At 41.9% G+C, this 16408-nt stretch overlaps 1 protein-coding gene across 6 annotated transcripts in view; it reads right to left on the reverse strand.

The window, feature by feature from the left end:
- IPO11 (importin 11) overlaps nt 1–16408 on the reverse strand; it is a 555951-nt gene that overhangs the window by 463787 nt on the left and 75756 nt on the right. For all 6 annotated transcript variants that reach the window (XM_073584259.1, XM_073584261.1, XM_073584258.1 and 3 more), the window contains exons 6-7: nt 13291–13423; nt 7560–7618 (exon numbers count right to left, since the gene is read on the reverse strand). In XM_073584259.1, the coding sequence (XP_073440360.1) occupies nt 7560–7618; nt 13291–13423 (192 nt within the window). The remainder of the gene's footprint in view (nt 1–7559; nt 7619–13290; nt 13424–16408) is intronic.

The following is a 16408-nucleotide window of genomic DNA, read 5'->3' on the forward strand; positions in this document are numbered from 1 at the left end:
TAACACGAACTACTAAATTGATTAAACACTGACATAAATAAATCGTTTTGATATGACATGGTGTACTATATGTATATACAGTATATCTATTCTTTTTTTGGTGTTTTAACCTGTCAGGAGCGTGCTCAGTTAAAAAAAACGGATCCGACGCCGTCATCCGTCATTTGACGGATGACGACGGATCCTGCGCCCATATGCATAGGCTTTCATTCTAGCAAACGACGGACAGCGACGGATCCGTCGATGTCCTATTTTTCGACGGACACAAAAAACGTTGCTTTGTGCGTCGTGTCCGGCCGTGGACAAAAAATTTTTGACGGATCCGGAGAACGGCAGACGAAACATGAGGCCATCCATCGCAATCAGTCGCTAATACAAGTCTATAAGTAAAAAACGGATCCAGCGGCATCAGACGCAGGATCCGTTTTTCTCAAAAAACGACGGATTGTGACTGATGCGAAAAAACTGATGTGTGAAAGAGGCCTAAAGCAGCATTCGTCTCTCCTAACGCCTCCAGTTTAGGCCTCTTTCACACATCAGTTTTTGCCATCAGTCGCAATCCATCGTTTTAAGAAAAAACGGATCTAGCGACCGATGACGCTGGATTCGGTTTTTACTCATAGACTTGTATTAGCGATGGATTGCGACGGATGGCCTCACATTTCGCTCGTCGTTCACTGGATCCTTTGGAAATTTTGTGTCAGCGCCGTCCGTCGTTGGCTATAATGGAAGCCTATGGGCGCATGATCCGTCACTGTCTGTCAAATGACGGTATCCAGCGACGGATTCCATTTTTTAAAACTGAGCATGCTGCAATTATTATTACCAGGTAGGGCAGTCGGATCCAACGAAAAAACTGATCCGTTGCATCAGTTATTCTCAATCTGCGACGGATCTGTTTTTTTCCAAAACTGCTGGATTGAGACTGATGCCAAAAAACTGATGTGTGAAAGAGGTCTTAGGCAAATTTTCAAATCTCCATTTTATGGGGCACCTACATCATGACAATCAGCATGACCATACTAAACTGAACTATTAAGTAATTTCTGCCTTGTCATATGGATAGCCGATGCCAGTAACACTAATTACTAAGCAAAGTTCCATTACCCCAAATAGCAGAAAACCATGAATGTATGTAGTCAGACTCCTGCGCAGGTTCCTGTATCACCCCTCCTGTAGGTATTCAGCCCTCCATAAAAGCTGTGTAATTTTATTAGGAAACTGTCAATGGTACTTCCCGCTCCGTCTCTGAGACTTTATATTCAGCGAGCAGTGTGTGTTAACAGAAGCTAATTATCCGTAATAACATTTTGATCATGTAGGTAGAGCTCTAATAGTCAATTAGCGCTCTGTCACTCATCTGTAAATTGATTGACAAAAATAATCACATTCCATTTTCCCGGCAAGAGCGCAGCGTCACGTCTCCTAAGGAGAAAGATCGCGGAGGAGACTGCGGACGAAATGTTAAAGTCACAGGTAATAATCCAGCATATATGAACTGTACTTGTGAACAGTTGCTCTGGGACACGGCCTTTATAGCGCCTAATAGTCAGACACTGACATCTGCTTTACAAGGGTCAGACGGTTAATCTACCACTGCATCGACTTCAAAGATGAAATCTGCTGGGACCTCAATGGAAGGATTCACAGAATGAAAGCCAGAGAGAAAGTGGCACAGGCTGATGGACAGACATATACTTAGGCAGACAGACAGGCAGAGAAAAAAAAAAGTTAATTAGCCAGCATTGCAAAATAAAAGACTTTGCGTGCAAGCCTTAGAGGGGTTTTACAGTTTCAGAAGAACCCTCCCCCAGCTGCAGTTTGTGTTAAAAAGAAACTTCCCCGGGTGCTGAGTGTCGCCGCTGCTTCTGGAGCCCATCTTTGCCTGCAGTGCTGACTGATGTGCTGTCAACGTGACGTCAGTGCTGCAGACAATTACAGAACAAACTGTAGTCGAGGGACAGGGGTCTTCCAAAAGCGGTCCCTTTAAGACACTGACTGTTTTGCTACAACACATATGCAGTAATTGTTGCTCCATGTGCAGCAATGCTTGCTTGGTCCGAAACCCACCTATCAGTTGTTATTACCTCCGGCAGTCGGATGTATACAATAGTGTGGAAAGGCACAGCTCCATTCAACGGTTATTATCCTGCTGTTGGACACATTGTACATTGTTTTTAACACTTTTGAGCAAGTTTCATTCTAAAATGTCAAGATAATCCTTTGATTTCATTGTTCTTGGAACACAAAAGTATCCAATCTCAAAAGACATCAAAGCAGACCTACTACATTATTGAGCCTCCACCATGCTTCACTGGATGAAGGGTGCATATTCTCACTATGCTTCATTTTGTCTACATACATAATGCTGATATGCATTGTAAAAGAGCTCTAGTTTGCTTTCATCTGTCCATAGAACATTTCCCCAACAAGACTGTTAATTTTCCACTTTTCACCTGGAAAGTTTGTTATGGTTTCATGAGTAGCATAATTTATGAAAATATGTCGAACTGTTGAAGCTGGAATATAAAGGTGTTTGGAAATAGTTTTGTACCCTTTAGACTGCTTGTGTTTGTTGATAATAATACCTTTCTTCTGCTCGAATAATTCTCACCTTTGCCCTAAAACAGGGAATAAAACTTGCCTTTTGTATATTAATAAGTCAGACAACAGTATAAACCGGACCATGCTTGGACCGTACTGCACGGACTGGCTGGCACATCTCCCTACCCGAGGGTGACAGTTGCATACAAATACATGAAATTGACACTCTCGGATTGGAAGAGCCATTGACCAGTCCAAGCAGTGTAGTCCGATTTATATGGCCGACTGACTGTGCCCTTAAAGAAGTTGTCCACTACTTGGACAACTTCTTCTCCTATAAAATAATAAAGCTTATACTCACCTCCCGTGCCGGTTAGTCCAATTTTGTCTTCGGCTTGAAGTTAAACAGCGGATGCCGTTAATCATCACCCAGAGATGATTTTATTTTTTTTTCTGCCAAGTTTTCATTTTGTTATTTTTGTGTCTATTGCTTTTCTGTATCAAAGAGGCTGGATGCAAGTCTTGACTGTCCAGGATGCTGCTGCTTTCACTATCTCTCAGCACAAATAAAGGCCATTTTAAAATTTTGAGATAATCACAATGTGTCCTTAAGATAAGATAATCCTTTAATCGTCCCACCATGGGGAAATTCAGAGCATTACAGCAACAAGGCAGGAACAAGTACAGATACAGATGCATAAAGGCATTACATTGACAGTAGGTAGGTACATATACAAAGAAAAAAAAAAAAAGATATAACCGGACTATCACAACTTTGGATCTATCAGTTCACTGTTTGGGTCGTTCTCCGTTTTGGACAGTGCTGGTTATACAGCCTAACTGCAGCAGGAAGGAAGGACTTTCGATAGCGCTCCCTCTCACATTTAGGATGAAGTAGCCGGTCACTGACAGTACTGCACATCTTTGTCACGGTCTCATGCATGGGATGGGAATCATTCTGCACCATGTAGCTCACCTTGGCCAGTATCCTCCTGTCACCTACTTCCTGAACTGGATCAAGGGGGCATCCCAGGACAGAGCTGGCCCTTCTAATCAGTTTGTCCAGCCTATTCCTGTCCCTGGTTGATATGCCACTACCCCAGCACGCCACACCAAAGAAGATGACTGATGCCACAACATAGTTGAAGAAGGATGCAAGGAGTGCCCCCCTAACTCCGAAGGCTCTCAGCCTTCTGAGCAGATAAAGTCTACTGTGGCCCTTCCTGTACACTGCATCCAAGTGATGGGCCCAGTCAAGCTTATTATTGAGGATCACACCAAGGTACTTATAGGTGTCGACTATCTCAATGTCATTTCCCTGAATGTTCACCACTACTGGTGGATTTTTTCCCTTGCGAAAGTCCACCACCAATTCCTTGGTCTTCCCGGAATTAATCCTAAGGTGGTTCCTCTGACACCACTCCACAAAAGCTTGGTTAGTATCTCTGTACTCTCTTTCATCTCCTCCTGTGATGCGGCCCACTATTGCAGAGTCATCAGAATACTTCTGCAAGTAGCAGCTAGATGAGTTGCACTTAAAATCCGCAGTGTACAGTGTGAAGAGAAAAGGTGCAAGAACTGTACCTTGAGGTGCCCCTGTATTGCAGATCACCGTGTCTGACACACTGTCCCGAACCTTTACAAACTGAGGTCGGTTTGTGAGGTAGTTAAGGATCCAGGTGGAGAGTTGGAGGTCCACGCCAGCAAGGCCCAGCTTGTCTCTTAGTAGACCTGGCTGTATGGTATTAAAAGCACTAGAGAAATCGAAGAACATTATTCTCACAGTGTTCCCAGGTTTCTCCAGGTGAGAGAGAGTCCTATCTAGAAGGTGGATAATGGCATCATCCACACCAATGCCCGGCCTGTAGGCAAACTGGAGAGGGTGCATATCCGAGCTCACTAGAGGACGGAGATGTGTGAGAACCAATCTCTCTAGCAGGGCTGTGGAGTTGGAGTCGTGGAGTCGGAGTCGGAGTTAGTTTTGGTTGGAGTCGGTGTCGGTAGAAATGTACCGACTCCAGCTTTAAAAAAAATGTATTAATATTTCATAATTGAACTTTCATATGAATTTTATAAATGTTACTCAAATATATATGTTCTATCAAACTATGAACAACAGTGATAAGCAGTTCTGCTGGAGATAGAGACATTTCTTACTTCTTGTGTGTCACTGTTCTCCACTGCCCTTATCTAATCTTATACTTGGGTTAACCTCATGCTGCTCCAACCCCCCTACTTACAATGTATGAAACTGAAAGTGAAAATGTGTTGCAATTTCTTAGTAGTAAAGCTCCTCCTCTAGACTAGATCATACTAGGTGTGCGTCTTCCAAGCATCTCACAGCTGCCTGCTACTCAGAAGAGGAAGACTGTAAGAAGTATTATCCTTTCAACAAACTTTGCATCAGTTAACTGTGAGTACATGAGGAATAATAACAGTATTACTGACCACTATATCAGTTTTACGACCTGGCAATAATTTTGTACAATTGTTTTTAGGAAAAACAATTGTCATTTGGATTGTGAATGCAGAAATAAAAAACCTGAGAATGTCAAAGAAGCATCACATTAAATCAGCTGTATTTGAACATTTCACCATCACTCAAGATAGAAAACATTATGTCTGTCAGTGTATGACAAATGATCCAGACGAAAACAAATGCTGTGAAGCCAAGATGAGTGCATATTCAGGCAAAGATAAAAATGCTCCTACCAGAGCTTCTAATCTAAAGAGACATTTACAGCGCTTTCATCCAGAAGTACTGAAAGCAGTGGATGAGAAAGACTGCATCCAAACCAATGAACCAGTGCCCAGCTCTTCCAGCCAAACAAAGGAGCAGAGAACTTTGCTGCCATCAGTTGCAAAATATTTTGTCAGTGACAAAGTTACTGTGACAATGACAGTAGATACATTTAAAAAACAGATCATAGAGCTTGTTGTAAAGGATAGTGTGCCTATTTCATTATTTTCACGACCAGCTTTTATGTGTCTGAATGGGGAAATGGCCCGCAAGCTTGGTGTTTCTCTGGAGAGAGAGAGTATTAGAAAATTAGTAATCGAAGAAGCTTTTAAACAAAAGGAAGAACTTAAAAAAACTCTCAAGGGACGCTTTCTGTTTCTTAAAATGGATGCCTGCACACGTCACAGAGTGAACTATTTTGCCATCAATGTCCGATTTGTTTGTGACAAAAATGAAATAGTTACCAAGACATTGGCAGTAAAAGACACCAAAGCTCATCACACCAGTGAGTTTCTCCAGGTCTTGGTGGAAAAGGTTCTGTAAGACTATGAACTCAAAGAAGAGCAAGTTCTTTCTGTCGTAACTGACAATGCTTCAAATATAAGTACTATTAAGCTAATGAATGAGAGTAATGATGGTGACCAGCAGCTAGAAGAACATTCTGGGTCCACAGACACAGAAATGTTTGAAATAGAGGAACACAGTATTGTAACTGAGGAGCAAACTGAAGTTGCTTCAGATGAACAGCAACATGATAGTTTAGATGATCTTGTTGAAACTGTGTCAATATGTTCTTTCATTCATCACATGCGCTGTGTTGTGCATACGCTACAGCTGGCTATAAGAGACAGTCTGCAAGAAGGACATGCTGCTACACTGATTGGCAAGGTGAGAAAATTGACTACTGTTGCCAGAACCCCTAAAGTTGACTCAATTTTGAAGAGACGTGCTGGAAAAGGGGCAATTATTGATCAAGCCACACGATGGGGCAGAACTTACTTAATGATTCAGCGCTTGGTTGAACTGAAAACCTTTCTTGTAGACATGGCTAACCCTCAACTGACGCTAAATGAAAGTCAGTGGAATCAGGTGACTGAGCTGGAAAAATTGCTAGAGCACCCATTTACAGTGACTAAAAAATTACAAGCAGAGGACTTAACTCCAGGTATTTTCTTAAAGGAGTGGGAGAACCTGATGTTTCGCCTGTCCCAAAGAGGAGGGTTAATTGCAAGTGGCATTGCTACATCAATGAAACGGAGAGAGGAGCTACTATTACAAAATAACATTCTTTTGGCAGCTGTTTATGTCGACCCAATGCATCGGATTCTTCTAGATGATCAACAGCTAAGTAAAGGAAAAGAAGCTCTGTTTGAAATAGCAGTAAGGATGAAAGGGTTGCAGAACAGTCAGGAGGAACAAGAAGAATTTGGTCGTCCTGCCATATCTTCACCCTCATCATCAACTGATGAAGAATTTAATTTCGAAAAATATTTGGATCACAAGGACCGTGCAAAGCGTTCCCGCATAGAAGAAGAGTCATCCCCATCAAGGAACACAGACAGTACATTTCAGCAGAATTTTTCATGTGCACTAAAAGAAATTGAGAAATTTGACCGTTCATCAAAAATAACAGTGCAACAAGCGATTCCTCTGTATCCTGACATTGTCAGAGATGTTGCCCGAGTGGTTACTGCTTTGCCACCAACACAAGTTAGTGTAGAGAGGTTGTTCTCTGCTCTCAAAATAATTAGATCAGATTTGAGGGCATCCATGAAGGAGGATCTGACAGAGGCAATACTTTTTCTGAGGACAAATTTAAAGATTTCTTCTTATTAACTGCATAAAAGTGTTTATTGCATATTTACTTACAGTTTAGAAAAGTTTATAAAAGTTATTTGCTATATTCTAATTGTATTCTAATAAATGTAGTTTTTGCTCTAAGTGGTCTGATTACTTATATGATGGTGAGAAACTGAATAAGCACGATGTTTAATATTTTACAACAGTAAATTTGTTGTTATGAATTGGCCATTTATGAAGGAGTCGGAGTCGGAGCCTGATAAAATCCAGGAGTCGGAGTCGCAACTGTGGCTTACCGACTCCACAGCGCTGCTCTCTAGTACCTTCATCAGGTGTGATGTCAATGCTACAGGTCTATAGTCATTAAGGTCTTTCGGATAAGGTTTCTTCGGAACTGGTACCACACACGATAATTTCCACAGTTGTGGTACTATACCTATTCTCAGGCTCATATTGAACAGAATATTGAACTTACCATGGCTTCTGCATTCTGGAGAGGATCGGCAAATCCATGGGCCGTCAGTTTACGCAAAACTAAAGATACAAACACAAAAGTTGCATTTTAATTCAAAAGAGGTGACAAACTTGCTAAGCAAATTCTGAAAACAAACTAATTTAATTCAAGGCAGAAAGCAGAAGCCCAGATGATTGCAAAGGTTCCCAGAGTGACTGGCCTCACCGAAACACAACATACTGATGAAATCTAACAGGCTGGTTTCAGCCACTTTGTCGCTGTCATTTGCATTTTATCCATTCATCCTTTTTGCATTTTTCATGGTGATGTTATTTATTAGTCTTCCTTCTCTATCTCATTATTTTCCTCCAGAGGTTAACATTTATTATGACCTGTTTTGATTTTCTAGATTCCCACCTCCCCATTGCTTCAAAGGGCGACATGAGAAATTATCATAACACGTGGGCAAAATCCTTCAAGACGGAGTTAATAACTCAATGATTGAAGTCAGAGCAAAGCGACAAGTTCCAAGGATCGATTGCTTTCCTTTACATCATCAGTCAGGGCATTTTTTATTTTTTTTTAGTTCTTTTTAATATAAAACTGTTGTTGTAGGAGATTTTGTCCAATATGTAAAAAGATTATTACAGACATAAGGAAAAAAAAAAGAAAAAATCTGAGGCCGAAAATACGTTTTTATAATGAGGCAATAGCTACCAGCCCAAATTCGATCACTGTTGTAGGATTGGACAGAGAAGTTTTTTTTTTCATTAGACAGGTCAGACTAGTACATTTTTTTTTACCCTGACTTCTTTAATTTCAGCAGCCAAAACTTTTGTGTCTTTTTGACTGATACAGTATGGCTCTATAAGGCCGTATTAATGGTGGAGAATTTGTATAATATTTGTGCCTTTTTCCGTTGTTATGGAACATAATGATCTATATAGATATATACATACAGTGGGGAAAAAAAGTATTTAGTCAGTCAGCAATAGTGCAAGTTCCACCACTTATAAAGATGAGAGGCGTCTGTAATTTACATCATAGGTAGACCTCAACTATGGGAGACAAACTGAGAAAAAAAAAATCCAGAAAATCACATTGTCTGTTTTTTTTTTCATTTTATTTGCATATTATGGTGGAAAATAAGTATTTGGTCAGAAACAAAATTTAATCTCAATACTTTGTGATATATCCTTTGTTGGCAATGACAGAGGTCAAACGTTTTCTGTAAGTCTTCACAAGGTTGCCACACACTGTTGTTGGTATGTTGGCCCATTCCTCCATGCAGATCTCCTCTAGAGCAGTGATGTTTTTGGCTTTTCGCTTGGCAACACGGACTTTCAACTCCCTCCAAAGGTTTTCTATAGGGTTGAGATCTGGAGACTGGCTAGGCCACTCCAGGACCTTGAAATGCTTCTAACGAAGCCACTCCTTCGTTGCCCTGGCGGTGTGCTTTGGATCATTGTCATGTTGAAAGACCCAGCCACGTTTCATCTTCAATGCCCTTGCTGATGGAAGGAGGTTTGCACTCAAAATCTCACGATACATGGCCCCATTCATTCTTTCATGTACCCGGATCAGTCGTCCTGGCCCCTTTGCAGAGAAACAGCCCCAAAGCATGATGTTTCCACCACCATGCTTTACAGTAGGTATGGTGTTTGATGGATGCAACTCAGTATTCTTTTTCCTCCAAACACGACAAGTTGTGTTTCTACCTAACAGTTCCAGTTTGGTTTCATCAGACCATAGGACATTCTCCCAAAACTCCTCTGGATCATCCAAATACTCTCTAGCAAACTTCAGACGGGCCCGGACATGTACAGGCTTAAGCAGTGGGACACGTCTGGCACTGCAGGATCTGAGTCCATGGTGGCGTAGTGTGTTACTTATGGTAGGCCTTGTTACATTGCTCCCAGCTCTCTGCAGTTCATTCACTAGGTCCCCCCGCGTGGTTCTGGGATTTTTGCTCACCGTTCTTGTGATCATTCTGACCCCACGGGGTGGGATTTTGCGTGGAGCACCAGATCGAGGGAGATTATCAGTGGTCTTGTATGTCTTCCATTTTCTAATTATTGCTCCCACAGTTGATTTCTTCACTCCAAGCTGGTTGGCTATTGCAGATTCAGTCTTCCCAGCCTGGTGCAGGGCTACAATTTTGTTTCTGGTGTCCTTTGACAGCTCTTTGGTCTTCACCATAGTGGAGTTTGGAGTCAGACTGTTTGAGGGTGTGCACAGGTGTCTTTTTATACTGATAACAAGTTTAAACAGGTGCCATTACTACAGGTAATGAGTGGAGGAAAGAGGAGACTCTTAAAGAAGAAGTTACAGGTCTGTGAGAGCCAGAAATCTTGATTGCTTGTTTCTGACCAAATACTTATTTTCCACCATAATATGCAAATAAAATGAAAAAAAAACAGACAATGTGATTTTCTGGATTTTTTTTTCTCAGTTTGTCTCCCATAGTTGAGGTCTACCTATGATGTAAATTACAGACGCCTCTCATCTTTTTAAGTGGTGGAACTTGCACTATTGCTGACTGACTAAATACTTTTTTTCCCCACTGTATATCTATATATTGGAACAAATATAATAAATTACTATATATTTATCTCTATATATAGATACCGTGTATACTCGTGTATAAGCCGACCCCCCTAATTTGGCCACAAAAAACTGTGAAAACTTGTGTATAAGCCGAGGGTGAAATCCATAGACTATGCCCCCATATGCTGCTCCATAGACTATGCCCCCATATGCTGCTCCATAGACTATGCCCCCATATGCTGCTCCATAGACTATGCCCCCATATGCTGCTCCATAGACTATGCCCCCATATGCTGCTCCACAGACTATGCCCCCAATATGCTGCTCCATAGACTATGCCCCCATATGCTGCTCCATAGACTATGCCCCCATATGCTGCTCCATAGACTATGCCCCCATATGCTGCTCCATAGACTATGCCCCCATATGCTGCTCCATAGACTATGCCCCCATATGCTGCTCCATAGATTATGCCCCCATATGCTGCTCCATAGACTATGCCCCCATATGCTGCTCCATAGATTATGCCCCCATATGCTGCTCCATAGACTATGCCCCCATATGCTGCTCCATAGACTATGCCCCCATATGCTGCTCCATAGACTATGCCCCCATATGCTGCTCCATAGACTATGCCCCCATATGCTGCTCCATAGATTATGCCCCCATATGCTGCTCCATAGAATATGCCCCCATATGCTGCTCCATAGATTATGCCCCCATATGCTGCTCCATAGATTATGCCCCCATATGCTGCTCCAAAGATTATGCCCCCATATGCTGCTCCATAGACTATGCCCCCATATGCTGCTCCATAGACACTGCCCCCATATGCTGCTCCATAGATTATGCCCCCATATGCTGCTCCATAGACTATGCCCCCATTGCTGCTCCATAGATTATGCCCCCATATGCTGCTCCATAGACTATGCCCCCATATGCTGCTTCATGGAATATGCCCCCATATGCTGCAAAAAAAAAAAAACATGCCATACTCACCTCTCCTGGGTCCAACGCCGCTGTCTGCCGCTTCTTGTGTCAGTGACTGTTCAGCCAGCAGAGGGCCGGCGCGCACTAACCACGTCACCGTGCCCCCTGCTGCCTAAATGTCACTGACACAGGATGCAGCAGGGACTGCGGTTAGCAGCGATGGACCAGGGTACAGGTGAATATTGCTATACTCACCCATCCTGCTGAGGTCACTGCAGCCTCGCTTCTCCACTGTCTCCCTTCCTGTCTTCAGCGGTCACGTGGTATGCGCATATTCAAGAGTGTAATGAGCAGTACCACGTGACCGCTGAAGACAGGAAGGGAGACAGTGGAGAAGCGAGGCTGCAGAGACCGCGGCAGGACAGTTAAGTATGATCTCTGACACCCCCGCTCCCCCTCCCCTGCCGACCCCCAGGTATATGATATATACGGTAGCTATATACAACATATGAAAAAATAGAGAGTGAAAAGTAAAAGCAAAATAAATAAAACTTTCTTTTTTTTACTTTTCATGCTATATTTTTTCATATATACACACACATATAGACAAAAAAGAGCACAGCAGCACATGTGCATTAATCTAGGCAATGTGAAAACACAGAAAAGCATTAAAAAACATTCAATTTAGATTATACTTGTCAAAAAGATTTTTTTTCAAAAAATTTTTTTAAACTTACAGTAATAGATGAAAAAAATGAAGGTTCTAAGTGCACAAATTGGCCAACTCATGTATGCCCATCAACCATGGCAAGGTGACCTCCCTCTGATGGGTCCCTCCAGCCTGATCTTGCACTCCTCCCATTGACCTTCAGTTGGCCGTAATCAGCTCTACCTGCCGATAAATAGTAGGCTTAGCCCGGGAGTGACATGTTTGTCCACAATTGTAGGATGGTAGCATATACAGTAGAGCAGGGACCCATCAGAGGGAGGTCATCTTGCCGTAGATGATGGGCATACATGAACTGGCCAATTTGTGCTCTAAGAACCTTCATTTTCATCTATTACTGTAAGTTTAAAAAAAAATTTTTGAAAAAAATATTTTTGAGAAGTATAATCTAAATTGAATATTTTTTTATGTTTTCCTGTCTTTTCACATGGCCTAGATTCATGCACATGTGCTGCTGTGCTCTTTTTTTTGTCTATATTGTGCAGTTTTTGCAGCTTGCACATATGTTCACATTAGGAGGTGCTGGTTGTTTTTTGTCTGTCTACACACACACATATATCTATCTATCTATATACACACACACATACAGATTAGATTTATTGTAGATACCTTTGAGGGGGCATTAATTAAATTTAAATTAATTCCTGATTGTCAGACTGTATAAAACACACCAGCGATCACATTTTGCCCTTTTATTGGAAGACTGGATTGTTGATGAAAGTATAGAATGATTTGTCATGTATGTGGGAGGCGTTACTGCGGATATGGTGCCGTATAAAAGCATTGTTTCGGCAATTGTTCTGTTCCTATCACTGTAAACAGGACAGTAAGTGTCAATATATAGTCAATAGGCTTTTGCTAACGTGCTGTAATTACCCCAAGACAACTGATCCTTTACGACTAAGTGGAGGAACAGAATAGGGCAATCCCATCTTCCCACACGAGGACACATCGGGTCCAGTTTGGACAGCTACTTTTGCATTGTATAAACCCATGGGAACAAGCTAATGTAAGGCATTCATAAACTGCAAGAGTGTACAATGTACACTTGGGGATCTGCATGTGATCCGCCAATATGGCTCTGCTATACTTCGCATACTCTGATTGCTCTAGATGCTTTTGGCATGTTGCTAAGAGTTGCAGATTCAATAGGTGTGAATACAATTGAGTGTCGGATGTGAGCCCTGCGAACCTCATCCTTCCTGCTGGGATCCCCGTTGCCACATCTGATGTGTTGGCACAATGCAACATCATTAATGCTACATGATGCACGCATGACGTCAGGCCAGGACTACTATTTGGAAGAGACGCCAGGACTTCCAGCAGGTAGGAGGAAGTTTGAAGGGATCCTGCTGAGCGAACACTGGACCAGGGTCCCACTAATCAAGTCAGTCATCTCTAGGGCTCCATGTCTCTGGAAAGCGACAAGTTGGAGATCAGAGTTCCAGAACAAGAACCATGACGGAGGAGTGACTTGATTGTCCTACTAGGAAATTTGGGTAATTGGAACCCGTTTTGATTGGAAATGAAATAAACTTTAGCGTGCACCTTTTAGCGAGAGTGAGGCTCTTTCTAAGGAGCTAACAGCTGCCAGTTCCCCCTCTGCGCAGACCTGCCGCAGGAACGTGTCGGCGTGATGATTCCACAGGCAGCAGGCAAAGCCGTAGATCTCCGCAGCCAGCTAGAAAGCAACATGAAAAATAAGATCAGAGACGGAAATCATCAATCCAAGTGTCGTCAGAAACCACAAGTCAAGAGTGAAGAAAACGGCAGCAAAGCTAAGCGCATTTCTGGGCTTCACTACATCAAAGGTAAATTGGCATTCAGCATCCAGTCACCTTACATTTACTGCAGGATTAATCTACAGGAGACCGCAGTCAGGGAGTTCCTTAAGTGACTGACAATGATACATACTATGTAGTGCAGGGAATTAACGTGAAAAATTACTCTGTCTTTAGAGTCCAGCGGAGTCAGAGGAATCTCAGGTGACTTTGGTGACAGATAAACACAGCAGAGGAAAATATATTATACTTTATTATCATCAACACAAGTGGATGGAAAATGTCTCCATGCCTAAGACCCTCAGAAGGTTGGGGCAAGTCACTAATGATCACTAGTTTAGATATCGGAATCATCCATCTAATAGATTAACTTTACACATTATTGAGCTGGTACTGTTCTTGCGTCACAGTCTGTATTATGCTCCACAGTTATAGGGTTACACAGGGCCAATAAATCCAACATTTCTCGATCACTTGTACATTATCCATTGCTAGATTATTGATAGTTTACAGTGCCACTACTACCTCTTGTAGTCGGGCATTCCACAATCTGATTGCTCTTACTGTAAAGAATCCTTTCCTGTTTAGATGCCAGAATCCCTTTAACTCTACAGGCAGTAAATGCTATAATTGCTCTATTGCCATTTGTAAGGTCCTAGGAAGGAATAAGTCATGTGCTAATCCTTTATATTAACCATACAAGTATTTATACATAAGAACAACAATAAATACCCGATTATGCAAATTTATGTACGTAACTCTTGGATTTAACATTTAGAAACACACAATGAAAAGAGAGTATAGGTACCATATATAATTAATTCTGATCTTTAATTAATACAAAAATGATATCAGAAGCTGCAGTACTAATTTTTAGTCGCAGGAGACTATGATACTTATTTTGCCCTGATTAAAAACCCATTATGTCCATTGGACTACAATACATGCAGGTAAAAGACAAAGTGCTTTATAGTATAAGGTGCTGCTTATTAATATCCCAAATCGTTTAATAAAAGTTAAACTTATATAATAGGACAGGGTATAGTAATGGTGCTCCTGCCACCCCAACGCACGTTTTGTGTGGTGACTTCCTCAGGACACGCCACCTTTGAATCAACTCTAAATTTCCAATATTATTTTCAGATGTGGAGCCCAAAACTGAATCCCATATTCATAAAGTGGCCTTAAAAGTAATTTATAGTGGAGTAATATTACAGATTATATTTTTATACTTCCATCTCGTTAGTTTTTGCTGTTGCTGATATTCAGTGCTGCTGTTTAACCTCTAGGTGCATTTATTCTGCACGATTATAGTTAAGGGGGTAGGCTAGGGTCACACAGTGGTATTTTCTCTCATGCCAGTGAATCAGGCCGATTATGCTAATGACACACTGATCAAGTCTGATGCATGGCCGAGTGTGATCCGGTTTACAGATGCAAGCTGAATGCTGAGATTTTTTTTTTTCCTTGGATAGACTCTGTCTGTGGGAAAAAAAAAATCTGACATGTGCATGGCCCCATAGAATAACATTGGTCCGAGTGCAATTCGAAGTTTTGTTGGGTCACACTCGAACCGAAAATATGGCCACGTGCAAGGCCCTTAACAGTGATGTTCATTTCACTATAATCTTGAAATATAAACAGGATCACTCAACAAACAAGCATAACTCTTGTTTATCAAGTAAATTATCCTTTTGTCTGCAGAAAACAAAAAATCATCAACTTTGACACAGAGGTCTGTGACACAATGTTCAGTGTGCATCAGTAGCACGGTCTGTGTAATCAGTGGCTGGTCGGTGGTTGGTTAGTGCTGCACATCGCAGAGTAGATGAACCTTTACTTTTAACCAGAATACCCAAGTCCTGAGTATATTTCCATTAATTGTAAAAGCAGCAACACGATTTACTCCGCCCTAGGTGCCCGACTCTAGATGCAGCAACATTACACCTCATCTGCCATGTGTTTGCCTGGGCAGACATCTTATACAGATTGCTCTATAACATTACAGTTTAGCTCAGATTTTAGTATCCTATATAGTTTGGTGTCGTCAGCAAAGACTGACACATTACTGTCAATCCCATCCACAAGGTGACTACAAAAGAGATTAAAAAGAACTGGGCTTAAGGGAATGTGCACACAAATGACTTTTTGACGCCGATGTGGCAACCAAAGTTTTTGAGCAGAAGACGCTTCAATGCGGTGTGTTCCCTGAGGCATCTTATACAGTGTCCTTGCAATCGTTTTATGTGGTTTCGCCGCTGTTCGTTTCTTTTTTACTTGCATAGTGAGCAGCTTCCAAGCAGAGGCCGCCTGAAGAAGTCAGGCTAATTCCTTTGTTGGCTTTGGAAACATGAAGCAGTTAAAAGAAGCTCCAAAGACTGAACACACGTGTGCACAGCAAGTTGTTTATACACTGCAGTGCATATGGTCATTCTTTTTAGTGTTTCTTTAGTGCTTTTTTTTTAAGGCGGGTTACAGAGCGGCCCAGCCTGAAAAATGTGTCCTGTGCACTAAACTTTACGCTGATCTTCGCGGTCCCCATTGCTGATTGCATCCCATTTACAGAATGTACCATTTACAACGACTTTTTGGCCCCGAGTCACCAAAGCTGTATGCCAGTATTCTGTTGTAAAAATCATTGAAAAGTCAGAATTTTGGCGCAACTTAACACTGCGCTCAAATTTTGCACCTTTTGGCGCTCCTATGCCTTTTCCCAAAAAGTGGGCGATGCTGGGGCAAGACGAGGGGGCATGGTGACCGCTGCCCTTCAAATTTGTAACAAGGGGCAGCATTTGCTACGCCACAAGCCTTACTCCAGCAATGACTGGCATATGTTTTGTGGCAACGCGCACATACAGGTGAACCTCTAAGGAGATGGACATACT

Source organism: Dendrobates tinctorius, unplaced genomic scaffold (assembly GCF_039654945.1).
Source record: "Dendrobates tinctorius isolate UK_male_01 unplaced genomic scaffold, ASM3965494v1 ptg000083l, whole genome shotgun sequence".
Lineage (NCBI taxonomy): Eukaryota > Metazoa > Chordata > Amphibia > Anura > Dendrobatidae > Dendrobates > Dendrobates tinctorius.